General features: G+C 39.9%; 1 protein-coding gene across 2 annotated transcripts in view; it reads right to left on the reverse strand.

Moving 5' to 3' along the window:
- LOC112233914 (collagen alpha-1(XXIV) chain-like) overlaps nucleotides 1–15,265 on the reverse strand; it is a 260,500-nt gene that overhangs the window by 215,064 nt on the left and 30,171 nt on the right. For both annotated transcript variants that reach the window (XM_042322354.1, XM_042322355.1), the window contains exons 4-5: nucleotides 4,905–4,958; nucleotides 753–806 (exon numbers count right to left, since the gene is read on the reverse strand). In XM_042322354.1, the coding sequence (XP_042178288.1) occupies nucleotides 753–806; nucleotides 4,905–4,958 (108 nt within the window). The remainder of the gene's footprint in view (nucleotides 1–752; nucleotides 807–4,904; nucleotides 4,959–15,265) is intronic.

Here is a 15,265-nt window from a genome sequence, read left to right on the forward strand (position 1 = left end):
CCTGAACATCAAGTTGCAATCAATAAAACATACTGTAAAAATAATAACATATTGACGATGTCCGACCCAGCTATACCTGTTACTGTGAGTATTCTTGTTATATTCCTATAGCCTCAACTTGTCCCAGTCGACTACAGCGTTTCAACTAACCAGTTCAGGGCAGAAGTCAAGTCATCCCCTTGCCCTGAGAGTCATTAAAGGGACTCACATCACAGCAAGCTGCAACGTATACTCTATGGAAAAAACAAATCCATCTACACGTGTATCCTTCTCTTGTCCTTCTCATCCAAGAACAAATTAATAAACACTCCTTTCTTCTCACCAACACCAGGTTTTTTCCATGCACCTATTTCAACACCTTCCCTTCCGTCCCGCCCCTCCCCTTTAATGCCTACTTAATCAAATGGCAGACAGAGGCATTTTCCCCTCGTCAATCAGCATAGAACAGCCAATCAAAGGCCTCCGTCATGCCCAGGGGGCACTTTCCATCCAATAAATACGTTGCTGCTGCTCTTCACCATGGCAATGGCTGGGAAAGAGTCTATATTGTCCAAAGGGTTAGTCCGTTGGACCAAAGGAGTCTGGGAGTCAGAGTATGACATTGAACATCACAGCCAGGGCCCTTTCTATAAAACTGGTCATGGCTGACCCCTCATCAAGGCCCCCACATCCCACAACATCAACCAGGGCTCTGTCTGTCTGGAGCCCCAGGGGGACATCTGTGCCCCCCAACCCAGGAGAAGGGCACTCACCTTGGTACCAGGAGGACCAGGCAAACCGGGGTTTCCATGTGGACCAGTAGGACCCTAGAAACAGGCAGAGGGAGAGAGAGAAAGAGAGTTAGAGAGAGAGACAGAGAGAAAGCGAGAGAGAGACAGACAGAGAGAGAGAGAGACAGACAGAGAGAGAGACACACAGAGACACAGAGAGAGAGAGAGAGAGAGAGAGACAGACAGACAGACAGACAGACAGACAGACAGACAGACAGACAGACAGACAGACAGACAGACAGACAGACAGACAGACAGACAGACAGACAGACAGAGAAACTATCAGCATATCACAATGACAGCTAACAGCATAGCATTTAGACTAAGTCATACGATCTCTTAGCTACAGAGATTAAAGGTAGAGAAGGCAGACATGTGTTGCTAAAACTGCTGTTATCTAGAAGGAGTGATTCATTGACTGTGAAGCAGTAAGAAGTTGAGTATTACACATATATTATTATATGTTCCGTCATTTCTCTTCATGTGCCAAACTTTGCCCTACCTTTAAAACGCACAGGAATGCACTTTCAAATTAACAATTTATAACACACACACACACACACATGCATTTATTTGAGTACAACTCACACATGTGGGAACAACCACACGTGCATACACACTTACACCCACCCACCCACCCGCACGTGCGCGCGCGCACACACACACACACACACACACACACACACACACACACACACACACACACACACACACACACACACACACACACACACATCTGTACATCTGCCTGTCGTAAACTGCTTTCCCTCTAAAACACCCACTACACACTAAAGCCATGAGGTAAGACTCTGCTCTCTTTAATTTAACAGTAACCAGTCACCATAATGGCTGTGATCAGGAGATGACAGAGGTATAATGGAGAGGTAATGATAACCCACAGCTAGTGGATTACAGGTGTCTGAGTGTCCTCTGACACTGGGTTGTGCTGTGGTGCTTGCCATCATCTCTTTCTACCACCCAGCCCACCAACCTCTCCCCCTGGCACTCTACTTTCCATGACTTTAACTCCACTTAGTGTTTGGTGAGGCTGCCTGGCTGAGACCATGTGGTTTTTATGGCAGAAAGGAAAAACTCACTGTAACTCACTCCTCCTCCTCCTCTTCCTCCTGCTTCTTCTCCTCCCTCTCCTCCATGAGAAACTCCATAACAAGGAATCTCTCTCCTCCTCTACCTTCCTCCCTCCCCCTGTCCTAATTTACCCCACTACCTGCCTCTCTCTCTCCCCCTCCATCACAGTAACTCTCTCTCTCCCCCCTCTCTTTCCTTCCCTCCATCTCTCTCAGTTCAGAGGAGATGGTTTAAAGTGGGGGTTTGTTGTGTGTGTTTAAAGTTCTGCCACCTGTGGAGTGTGGGACTAAGTTAAGGTACAGTACAGTACAGTACAGTGAGGTCTGGAGGTCTGTATCTTTCTGAGGCAGCAGAGGTTGCAGCCCACACAGACACAACCACCCATTACAGTCATTTTTCACCATATAATGAAGCCCCCCCCTGACTGTCTATGTCTCTATGAGTCACCACACTGTATGCAAACCATATGTGTCCAAAGTTAGGTCCCACAGGGATTTACCATTATACAGTAGTTTACATGTAGACAATGTTTACTGCCTGCCTGGCTGGCTGGTGGAGGATCCCTGTCTGTCTGACTCACACTAAACAAGTGGAACCAAGAGAAGTGACGTGTTTTAAAGAAGACATTACAAAGACGAAAACCGAGAGATGTTCTTCTGTGCTCCCCTTGAGTATATTCAGGTTTTAGTTTAGTCTGATGTTTGTTTAGTAGTCTGATGTTTTGTTTATTAGTCTAATGTTTTGTTTAGTCTGATGTTTTGTTTAGTCTGACGTCTTGTTTAGTCTGATGTTTTGTTTAGTTTGATGTTTGTTTAGTAGTCTGATGTTTTGTTTAGTCTGATGTTTTGTTTAGTCTGATGTTTGTGTAGTAGTCTGATGTTTTGTTTAGTCTGATGTTTTGTTTTGTCTGATGTTTGTTTAGTCTGATGTTTTGTTTAGTCTGATGTTTTGTTTAGTCTGATGTCTTGTTTAGTCTGATGTTTTGTTTAGTTTGATGTTTGTTTAGTAGTCTGATGTTTTGTTTAGTCTGATGTTTTGTTTAGTCTGATGTTTGTGTAGTAGTCTGATGTTTTGTTTAGTCTGACGTCTTGTTTAGTCTGATGTCTTGCTTAGTCTGAGTCTTAGTTTTGTTTAAATCAAATCAAACTTTATTTGTCACATGCGCCGAATACAAGTATAGACCTTACCGTGAAATGCTTACTTACAAGCCCTTAACTAACGGTGCAGTTCAAAAAGAGTTATGAAAATATTTAGCAAATAAAATAAAGAATAAAATAATAAAAAGTAACAAAATAACATAACAATAACGAGGCTATATACAGGGTACCGAGTCAGTACCGAGTCAGTGTGCGAGGGTACAGGTTAGTTGAGGTAATTTGTACATGTAGGAAGGGGTGGAGTGACTATGCATAGATAATAAACAGTGAGTAATGTAAATAGTCTGGTAGCCATTTGATTAATTGTTCAGCAGTATGGCTTGCTAGTAGAAGCTGTTAAGGAGCCTTTTGGTCCTAGACTTGGCGCTCTGGTACCGCTTGCAGGGCGGTAGCAGAGAAAACAGTCTATGACTTGGGTGACTGGAGTCTCTGACAATTTTATGGGCTTTCCTCTGACACCGCCTATTATATAGGTCCTGGATGGCAGGAAACTTGTCCCCAGTGATGTACTGGGCTATCCGCACTACCCTCTGTAGCGCCTTACGGTCAGATGCCAAGCAGTTGCCATACCAGACGGTGATGCAACACGTCAGGATGCTGTCGATGGTGCAGCTGTAGAACCTTTTGAGGATCTGGGGACCCATGCCAAATCTTTTCAGTCTCCTGATGGAGAAAAGGTTTTGTCGTGCCCTCTTCATGACTGACTTGGTGTGTTTGGACCATGATAGTTTGTTGGTGATGTTGACACCAAGGAACTTGAAACTCTCAACTTGCTCCACTAAAGCCTGTTTTGTTTAGTCTGGCGTCTTGTTTAGTGTGATATCTCGTTTAGTCTGATGTTTTGTTTATTAGTCTGATGCTTTGTTTATTCTGATGTTTTTATCTGATGTCTTTATTATCATTATTATTCTTATTATCATAATTATCATGAATATTATTATTATTATTATTATTATCATTATTATATCTGGCAGGCATACACATGTACTTGTGCACGCACGCACGCACACACACACGCACACACGCACACACCAGGTAACTACCTCTCTCAAAGCATAAATGTATACCATTCACTCTAATACTGTAGATAGCAGAATGTTCAAATGCCAGGGCATTGAGGTCAAATCATGTCTAGTGCTGTTGAATGATCTCCCCAGGGCTGTGATCAGAGCGTTGTGATCAGAGTGTAATGATCAGAGCATTGTTCAGTCTCAACAACACAAGTGACACAGTACCATCTGGAGCTGCTTTTTCTACCTTGATGCTCTACCTTGGTCCAGTGAAGTAAACATTGTATGTGTTCTCCTCTCACAGGACCATCTCATTCAGCCGCACCATTACAGCTCATCCCTGGTTCTTGTTGGAATCACATAAACCACTAGCATGTCTGTCAGCAGCTCTGTCACGGTGCTGGATCACTGGGGTGAATACAGCCAAACCAAAGACATATGGGTTGTGTCTAGCTTGTGTCTGTGGATTGATGATGACGACGTGAGAGTGCACTGAGAAGTGTATTCAGCCACAGAGTGTGTGTGTGAGCTGTGTGCATCTGTGTTCAGTCTTAGCATGTCTCACTAGGACAATAAACCTGACCTCACATTGGCCATACTGAGGACCACTACTAGCTACTTCCTGACATGTCCTGGAATAACCCTTGAAGAAGCCATTTTAAAGTCCATCATGACCTTTAGAGATCTTAGAACAACATTCTGTAGCACCGTACAACACTGTACATAAAACACTGCTAGTGTTCAGCTGCGCCTGTGATGTTTATCTTTTAAGCTGCCTATCACCTCAGGGAAGGGAGTGGCACCTCCTAACGCTCGATGACACCCCAGTGACATCACACCTGTTCACAGACAGGTAAAACACATTGTACAGTACTCACCCGGGCTCCTCTCTTCCCAGCAGGACCAGGTAGACCCCGGGGACCAGGAGGACCCTTTTATAGAGAGAGAGAGAGAGAGACAGAGAGAAAAAAGAGAAGAGAAAGGACAAGAGGAGAGAGAGACACATACGTCACAGACACGCAAATAAGTTCTAAATGAGAACTGATAGCAAGCTGTTTAATGTATAGGCAGATGTGGGGAGGTGGATACTGTGTTTACTATATGTACGAGAGGCCAATGTTCTCCAAACCAGTAATGGCAAAGCTTTTAGCCAGTTCTGGGATTAACATAAACTCTTCGTCAACGCAGGAAGAAACACATGGTATGATTCCACTTCATGTTCGTTTGGACGCAAGATGTAAAAGAAGAAGGAGAGAAAAAAGCGCAACACACATGTGCTCAACACTTTTACATTCCAGTGTTGGAAATGAAGACTCTAGTAAAGTACTGGTAAAACATGATTTTTATGTGGTATGTTATGTGGTAGATTTTTTGCCATCACACAAATGCATAAGAAACACCCATGAATGCACACATCCACTCCACACAGATGTGGAATACGGAGCTCACCTGTTAACTTTCAAAATACAGACATATAGTGGGGCAAAAAAGTATTTAGTCAGTCAACTGTGCAAGTTCTCCCACTTAAAAAGATGAGAGAGGCCTGTAATGTTCATCATAGGTACACTTCAACTATGACAGACAAAATGAGAAAAAAAAATCCAGAAAATCACATTGTAGGATTTTTTCTGAATTTATTTGCAAATGATGGTGGAAAATAAGTATTTGGTCAATAACAAAAGTTTATCTCAATACTTTGTTATATACCCTTTGTTGGCAATGACAGAGGTCAAACGTTTTCTGTAAGTCTTCACAAGGTTTTCACACACTGTTGCTGGTATTTTGGCCCATTCCTCCATGCAGATCTCCTCTATTTTGGCCCATTCCTCTCGAGGGAGATTATCAGTGGTCTTGTATGTCTTCCATTTCCTAATAATTGCTCCCACAGTTGATTTCTTCAAACCATGCTGCTTACCTATTGCAGATTCAGTCTTCCCAGCCTGGTGCAGGTCTACAATTTTGTTTCTGGTGTCCTTTGACTGCTCTTTGGTCTTGGCCATAGTGGAGTTTGGAGTGTGACTGTTTGAGGTTGTGGACAGGTGTCTTTTATACTGATAACAAGTTCAAACAGGTGCCATTAATACAGGTAATGAGTGGAGGACAGATGAGCCTCTTAAAGAAGAAGTTACAGGTCTGTGAGTGCCAGAAATCTTGCTTGTTTGTAGGTGACCAAATACTTATTTTCCACCATAATTTGCAAATAAATAAATTAAAAATCCTACAATGTGATTTTCTGGATTTTTTCTTCTCATTTTGTCTGTCATAGTTGAAGTGTACCTATGATGAAAATTACAGGCCTCTCTCATCTTTTTAAGTGGGAGAACTTGCACAATTGGTGGCTGACTAAATACTTTTTTGCCCCACTGTACATCCGGTAGGATGTATTTACAGTACGATGCAAAATGCATCATACCGGCTGTATTTCTGTATTTTGAAAGTTATACATCTTGAAAACTTGTTTGCTGACGTGCAAAACATTTTGAGACTATATCAACAATGGACTAATGAAACAAATGACAAAATACTGTTTTTGGGTGGAGTTTTTCTTTAAAGTATTATTGGAAACTGGAGGCTTTTCAAATTAATTTGCAGTTATCATGTATCTTTCATGGGCTGCTGATCCAAGTCAAACAAACAGAGAGAGAGAGAGGATATCACTGGACCAACTTACAGGAAAAGGGTTCGCTGAGTGCCTTGGCTCTGGACGGGTAATACTGATGACAATCTGACTACTATGACACTGTGTTCACAATTTAGCAAGCTACTAAACAGCATGAAAGAGTCTGACGGTCAGGTCATATAATACACACAGACAGTCATGGAAAAACTATTTGAGATAATACAGAATAATAAATGAAGAGTGTATGTGTGTGTGTGTGTGTGTGCATTTCCAAGGGAGTCCTGCACATTCTATTCCTCTCTGTCAGTATCAGAGGGACAAAGAGATAATGTCTCAGAGACAGAAACAGCTGGTTGCTCATGGAGTCACACTCCTACACACACAGTGATGGAAACATTGAGTGCACTACTACCGCCTTCTTCTCACCAAAACAACAGGACCAAGAGAGACAATGATTCATCTTTCTTTCTTTATCTGATGATAATATTAGCAGCGTGATGGCTGCATGTTGTGCCTAACAAAACCCTAAAACTGGGAGTGTATTCAACATTTCACACGGCCCCTTATGTCTTTTTGCTTTTACATGTATCTTTATGGCATGTGCCATGTAATATCTGTTCATTTGCTTTCTACTGTAGCTAACATCAGACTGAATGCTGCACTCACCATTGTTCTCTGTGGTTGAACCAGGCTAGGTAGCACTAATAGTACCAGCAGTGAAATGTATTTCAGATAGAGGAAGTGAATCATGAAGGCGATGATTGAGAAATCTGTACTTCCTCCCTCTTTGAAGTGCCTTTGAAGTGTGCAGCTGGGGTGAACTCCCCCAAACATCCTCCTCAAATCCCAGTGTCGTGTCAAACTGGATCTCAATGGGACCCGATCAAAATATCATAAATGTTCAAATCAGCATAGACCAGCCTAAATTTCAAGCTGGTCCATGCTGGTCTGATGCTGGTCAAGCTGGTCTGACCAGCATGTTCTAGCTGGTTAGGCTGGCCGACTAGCTGGTCAAGCTGGTGATGCTGTTGACCAGCTTATTCAGTTATACTGGTGATGCTGGTATGCCGGTGACCAGCTTTTGCAGTAATACTGGTGATGCTGGTGGCCAAATTGGTCCATGCTGGTCTATGCTGGTCTAGCTGGTCAAGCTTGTCTGCAAAACCATGGCCATCATTATCATATTTCCCAGCATGCTCTATTGCAGTATGATTATTATATATTTTTTCAAAATCTTTTTTTTTTTAATGCTACACAAAGATAAATAACATACATTTTTCTAAACTAATCCAATATGTTAGTTGGACTTATTGCACCTGTTACCAAAATGGTTGTTCCAGTTTAGATGCATTAGGTCGTCTCATTTAATCATCTCACCTTTCCAACCCTGGCAGTCATTCTGAATGCAGATTTTGGGTGAATAAATGTTCACATTTTTGGATATGCCCGCTCTGGCTGGATTCCAAAAGAAATTACACATCACTTTGCAAAGCCATCATAATAACGTGACTAAATGCTTGTTTTGCTGGTGACCAGGATATGGAGGTACGCTGGTGACCAGTTTATGCTGGTCACCAGTGTCCAAAACACAGGTAGGCTAGTGGTCACCAGCAAAAACACAGTGATGGCTGGCCACCAGCAAAAATACAGCAAAGGCTGCCCTATGCTGATCTATGCTATTCTTTTCAGCAGAGTAGGTAATTGCTATTGTAGTTATTTCTAAATGACTACCTGCTAAATAATGGGCTGTAATAGTATAAATACATAGTTATTGTAAACATGATCCTCCCCTTCTATGGAATGCTCACCGCCCTCATATGTCATGTCTGATAAAACATTTTACCTGGTTCTTCAATGATAGATGGAACAGATAAGGTTAAGTTAACAAGTAAAGACCAACAATGTCCAACATATCACATGGAAGGGCTCCTTGAGGGGGAAAAAAAGCATATTGTTCTCAAACACTTAAAATGATTGTCAGCAGATGTGGTTTTCTTGTAAGAGTTACATTTTAAAAAAAGAAAAATTTAACATTTAAAGAGGAGCTGGGTTGGAAAAGCCTATGTTGCCACCTACTGTAGTAACAGCAGAGGTGTAGGCATCCTGATAAATAAGAATACACAATTGTCCCTTATATCCCAGCACATGGACCAAGAAGTTTTCTAATGCTGAATTGTACCTTAGATGATGAAAGATACACATTGATTTCATTGTACAGTATATCCCAACAGGGGTAAATCTGGTGGTTTTAGAACCAATTAAAGCTACATTAGATCAAATCCAGACAGGAACTATTATTTTAGCAGGTGACCTTAAGCATACATTCGATAAGATTGGCAGATGTTGTAATAAAAAAGGCAAATTTACTGTTGGGAGCCTCCAAAGCGGCTGAACATTTTTATCTCTACAAATAATTTACATGACACCTGGAGATTACGATTCCCAACAACAGTAAGAAAAACAGTAAGAAAAACTACTCAAGAATTGACTACATTTTTCACTCAACAATTTACTGGATTCAAAAATGTATGATATAGTGATATCGGATCATTATTCACCAATAGAAAATGCAGTTAGCGACAGAATTTGGAGAATGAAGAATGCGCATTTTCTGGACTCTAAATGTATTAATTACGTTAAAAAAAATAATTGCCATTACAAATGTAGACATAGAGAACAGAGAAAAGCCAACCCCGACATAATTTGAGAGGACTTTAAGGCATGCATATGTGGAATGATAATATCATATCCTGCAAAAGTAAATTATGATTTCAAAATTAAAAATAAATCAAAACAAAATCAATCCTAGAAAAATCCCATAAAAAATCTTTACATTTCTGAACTTAAGCAGGAATAAGATCTTTAACTTTTGAAGAAAGCCAACAACTACATGTTAAACTCAAATAAAGCATACTTCTTAATGGCAAATAAACCTGGTAAATATAGTACAGTCGTGGCCAAAAGTTATGAGAAGCAAACTCGAAGCGGGCTGTCATGTGCCATTTACTGAGGAGTGGCTTCCGTCTGGCCACTCTACCATAAAGGCCTGATTGGTGGAGTGCTGCAGAGATGGTTGTCCTTCTGGAAGGTTCTCCCATCTCCACAGAGGAACTCTAGAGCTCTGTCAGAGGGACCATTGGGTTCTTGATCACCTCCCTGACCAAGGCCCTTCTCCCCTGATGTCACGACTCCCACTGAAGGTGGCTGCCCTGTCTGTTCGGGCAGTGCTCGGCGGTCGTCGTCTCTGGTCTACTAGCCGCCACCGATCACCTTTTTCCTTTTCTGTTCGTTTGGTCTTATTGGTTGCACCTGTCTCTTGTTTTGGTTTCTTGATTCATGTCTATTTAAGCCTGTTAGGCCTGTGCGGGATTGTTTTCTGTTAGTCAGGGTGTGCGTGTTTGTGTTCCTGTCCGTTTGTGCCCTGTGTTGGGTCAGACTATTGTTTTGGGCGTTTGTTTGGGAATCCAAATAAAGTCAGTTACCCCAGTATCCTCTGCTTTCTGCACTTGACTCTGCACCCACCACTCCAGGCGATTGTGACACCTGATCGCTTAGTTTGGCCGGGCAACCAGCTCTAGGAAGAGTCTTGGTGGTTCCAAACTTCTTCCATTTAAGAATGATGGAGGCCTCTGTTTTCTTCAATGCTGCAGAACTTATTTGGTACCCTTCCCCAGATCTGTACCTCAACACAATCCTGTCTCGGAACTCTACGGACAATTCCTTCGACCTCATGGCTTGGTTTTTGCTTTGATATGTACTGTCAACTGTGGGACCTTATAGACAGGTGTGTGCTTTTCCAAATCATGTCCAATCAATTGAATTTACCACAGGTGGACTCCAATGAAGTTGTAGAAACATCTCAAGGACGATCAGTGGAAACAGGATGCAGCTGAGCTCAATTTCGAGTCTCATAGCAAAGGGACTGAATACTTATGTTAATAAGGTATTTTTTAAATGTATCTTTTGTACATTTGCTAACATTTCACTTTGTCATTATGGGGTATTGTGTGTAGAATGCTGAGGATTTTAAAAAATGTAATCCATTTTAGAATAAGGCTGTAATGTTAACAAAATGTGGAAAAAGTCAAGGGGTCTGAATACTTTCCGATGGCACTGTATATATATATATTTTTTTTTAGCTAAACAGGTGGGGCTCAAAACGGTTGGGGCTCTGCCCCACCTTCCCTGACTGACGGGTCGCCACTGACAAGTATACTCGATCATAACAGACTTAATATGGGCAAATAAATCTTCCTAAGTCTGAGGTTGATTTAAAACATCCAGACTTGGAATTGTATCAAGTTGCCACCCAAGGCTTTTACTACAGACATATAGTTAAATGCACTAAAGAGGAACAATGGGTACATATTGAAGATGCTCATCCCCAGAATCTTTTTACGTGTTTGTTTTCAAAAGATTAAGCTAAGAACATGAACAACTTCATAGTTAAGAACCTCATAACAATATGGAAGAACATTAACAACTTCATAGTTAAGAACCTCATAACAATATGGAAGAACATTAACAACTTCATAGTTAAGAACCTCATAACAATATGGAAGAACATTAACAACTTCATAGTTAAGAACCTCATAACAATATGGAAGAACATTAACAACTTCATGGAAGTTAAGAACCTCATAACAATATGGAAGAACATTAACAACTTCATAGTTAAGAACACCATAATATGGAAGAACATTAACAACTTCATAGTTAAGAACCTCATAACAATATGGAAGAACATTAACAACTTCATAGTTAAGAACCTCATAACAATATGGAAGAACATTAACAACTTCATAGTTAAGAACCTCATAACAATATGGAAGAACATTAACAACTTCATAGTTAAGAACGTCATAACAATATGGAAGAACATTAACAACTTCATAGTTAAGAACCATTAACAACTTCATAGTTAAGAAACCATAACATAACAATATGGAAGAACATTAACAACTTCATAGTTAAGAACCTCATAACAATATGGAAGAACATTAACAACTTCATAGTTAAGAACCTCATAACAATATGGAAGAACATTAACAACTTCATAGTTAAGAACCTCATAACAATATGAAATAAAATGAAACGGGTTTTACAAGAACCAATATCACTCCTTAAAAACATTACCTTATGGAACAATCCTTGGATTGTAGATAGTTTCAAATACAGGCAACTTACAAGTTACATGTCACGAAATTTCGATTTGAAATCTTTTGGACATCAGAGCAACCTTGAGGGAATCGTATTTGAGTTCATACGATAGAGAGAGTGAAGGCTGCTGAGGGGAAGACAACTCATAATGGCTGGAATGGAGCAAATTGAATGGCATCAAACAAATGGAAACCACATATTTTATGTATTTGATACCATTCCACTCAGGTGCCACCAACCTCCTGTGGATAGAGAAGATATACAAAACCTTACATAGAGCATATCCAACTGACATTCTCTTAGAAAAAAATATAAACAATTGGAACCAAGATTTAAAAATAACTGATGTTGGCACAAGATGGAGGGAATGTTGGAGCATAACTAACAAAATTACAGTTAACGAAAATGTAGGCTTAATCCAGTATAAACTGATGTATAGAATTTATTAAACAAGAGACAAAATTCACAAATTGTACAGCACAATGGCAGAGTAATGTCTTAAGTGTAAAACTAATAATAACTCAATAATCCATACTTTCTGGGAACGCTATAAAGTCCGGGAAGTTGTGGATGGAGCTAGAAAGTTGGCTGTCAGAAGTATTACAATGTAACCTTACTTTCAATTAATCTGTCTGTATCTTTCAAGACATGGCTTATGGGGTTGTACTGAGAGACCCAATGGGCTATATGATTTCAAGTTTTCATAACAATCGGAAATCGGTATTTTTGGGCACCGATTTTGCCTATTTTTTTTATTATTTTATTATTATTATGATTATGATTATTTTTACACCTTTATTTAACTAGGCAAGTCAGTTAAGAACACATTCTTATTTTCAATGACGGTCTAAGAAGGGTGGGTTAACTGCCTCGTTCAGGGGCAGAACGACAGATTTTTACCTTGTCAGCTCGGGGGATTCAATCTTGCAACTTTACAGTTAACTAGTCCAACGCTCTAACCACCTGATTACATTGCACTCCACGAGGAGCCTGCCTGTTACGCAAATGCAGTAAGCCAAGTTAAGTTGCTAGCGCATTAAACTTATAAAAACAATCAATCAACGACAGTCGTTGCTCCAATGTGTACTTAACCATAAACATCAATGCCTTTCTTAAAATCAATACATAAGTATATATTTTTAAACCTGCATATTTAGCTAAAAGAAATCCAGGTTAGCAGGCAATATTAACCAGGTGAAATGGTGTCACCACTTGCGTTCATTGCACGCAGAGTCAGGGTATATGCAACAGTTTGGGCCGCCTGGCTCTTTACGAACTAAATTGCCAGAATTTTACGTAATTATGACATAACGTTGAAGGTTGTACAATGTAACAGGAATATTTAGACTCATGGATGCCACCTGTTAGATAAAATACGGAACGGAATAAACGTTTTGTTTTCGAGGTGATAGTTTCCGGATTTGACCTAAGGCTCGTATTTCTGTGTGTTTATTATAGTTAAGTCTATGATTTGATATTTGATAGAGCAGTCTGACTGAGGGGTGGTAGGCCGCAGCAGACTCGTAATAGTCAAAGGTATATGGTTTAGAGAGAAATAGTCGACGCGTTATAATTCCTGTAATAACTTGCGGCTGAATTTGAAAGGGGTTTCTTCATTATTTTACCGTTCATGTCTTCCATGGAGAATGTCTTGATCTACTTCAAATAAGGTCATTGTTTCGTGCAGGCTTAAACCGCCTCGGCGTTTTGGTACCCGTGTAAATCTCACTAGGATAAGGTAACATTTGTCAACATATTTTCATAAATCCACTCTTAAAAAAAAATGACATTCGCTTATATTTAGCCAATATTCATCAGAGTTACCTTGTCCTATGCATATCTACACAGTTATAAAATTGGCAAGGTGGTGTAAGCCTACACGAAACACAGACCTTATTTTAAGTGAATCTAAAAATATCCTATGGAATAAATGAATGAAGGAACCGCTTTTCAGATTTTGCTAAAAGGTGTCATGGAATTATGACTCGCACTTTGGTAGTCAATTCTTACCATGCCCATTATTAAAATAGGATTTCCTGCATATAGAAATTACAGTTTTTGTTTTCAACATTCATCACAGTTAACTTAAACTCTATTTTTATTCAAACAGTTGAGAGTATTTGTCTCCTAAGCAGACTCTTCAGTAACATTGTCACTTCAGAGCTGTGTGTGTGTTTAACAGATGGCAGAGAAAAGCAGAGCACCAGTGTGGGACTATTACATGGAATTGGCACCAGGGAAAGCAAGGTGTCTTATTTGTGATAAAGATGTAAGCATGGGGTCAGCAACAGCTAAATCAAAAAATACCACCAACCTGTGGAATCACCTTAATAAGAACACCCATCCAAAAGCCCATGATATGTATTATATTAAGTTAAAATAAAAATGTTCATTGTTCATTCAGTATTGTTGCAATTGTCATTATTACAAAAATTTGTGTGTGTTTGTGTGTGTGTGTATATATATATATAAACATATAAGTATTTTTAAATCGGTATCGTTTTTTTTTTGCCCTCCAATAATCGGCATCGGCGTTGAAAAATCATAATCGGTCAACCTCTACTAAAAACGTATACATATACTAAGAAATCAATCAATCCGCCATCATAAACACAATGGAAAAATCGAAAGATTTATTATTGAAATATTGAAATAGCATTGGCGACCAAGAAAAAATAATTGATACAATTTAAAGGCCAAGTGGCAAACAATAATGCAGACACTAGGGGTGGGGGTGTGAGCATGTGGGTCTGAGCAGATGAGATGAAGAAATTGTTTGTGTGAGTCTGTAAGTTGTTATTTGAATGTGTAAGTTTGTATATGGAGTAAAACATGTATAAAAGACATATTATAAATAATGGGCTGTAAAATAAAGGGTTACCAAAAATCTTTGGTCATGAAAACTATTGTACAGTATAGGCAATTAGGATCTATGGACAAATAATCCAGAAGCATCAGCATTGCATATTCATATACAGCACCTATGTTTACTATATACTTCTACACTGACTACCTGGATCCAAAGGCAAAGCCTCTCTGAGGGTGAGATACTTTCTGTGTTCCATTCGCTGTACTTGCATGCTCCAGAGCAGGTAAATGGAGCACAGAACTGGGCAAATTGAGCATGGGAAAGCATGGTGCACAGGAGAACGCTGAATAGAACATAGCCATATTCTCAATCTGGAGCTCTGAGTGCAAAAGGTGGTGACATCACAATCACACACTGACCCAGTAACCTTCCTCTGATCCTACATCCAAAACATGGAGCCTGTTAGAGAGAACTCAACAGTTAATGGCTGCTCTCATTTTCACAACACATAAATCAAGGAGGATGAAAAACGAGTCAATATCTGACTCCTTGAATTATGGAAAACAGTAATAGTCTGGTTTAGTTGGCCTCCTAAACATTTGTCTACCAGTCCTAGGCTCATGTAGTTGACTAAGAGAAACAGAAGTTAG

Source organism: Oncorhynchus tshawytscha, linkage group LG05 (genome assembly GCF_018296145.1).
Source record: "Oncorhynchus tshawytscha isolate Ot180627B linkage group LG05, Otsh_v2.0, whole genome shotgun sequence".
Lineage (NCBI taxonomy): Eukaryota > Metazoa > Chordata > Actinopteri > Salmoniformes > Salmonidae > Oncorhynchus > Oncorhynchus tshawytscha.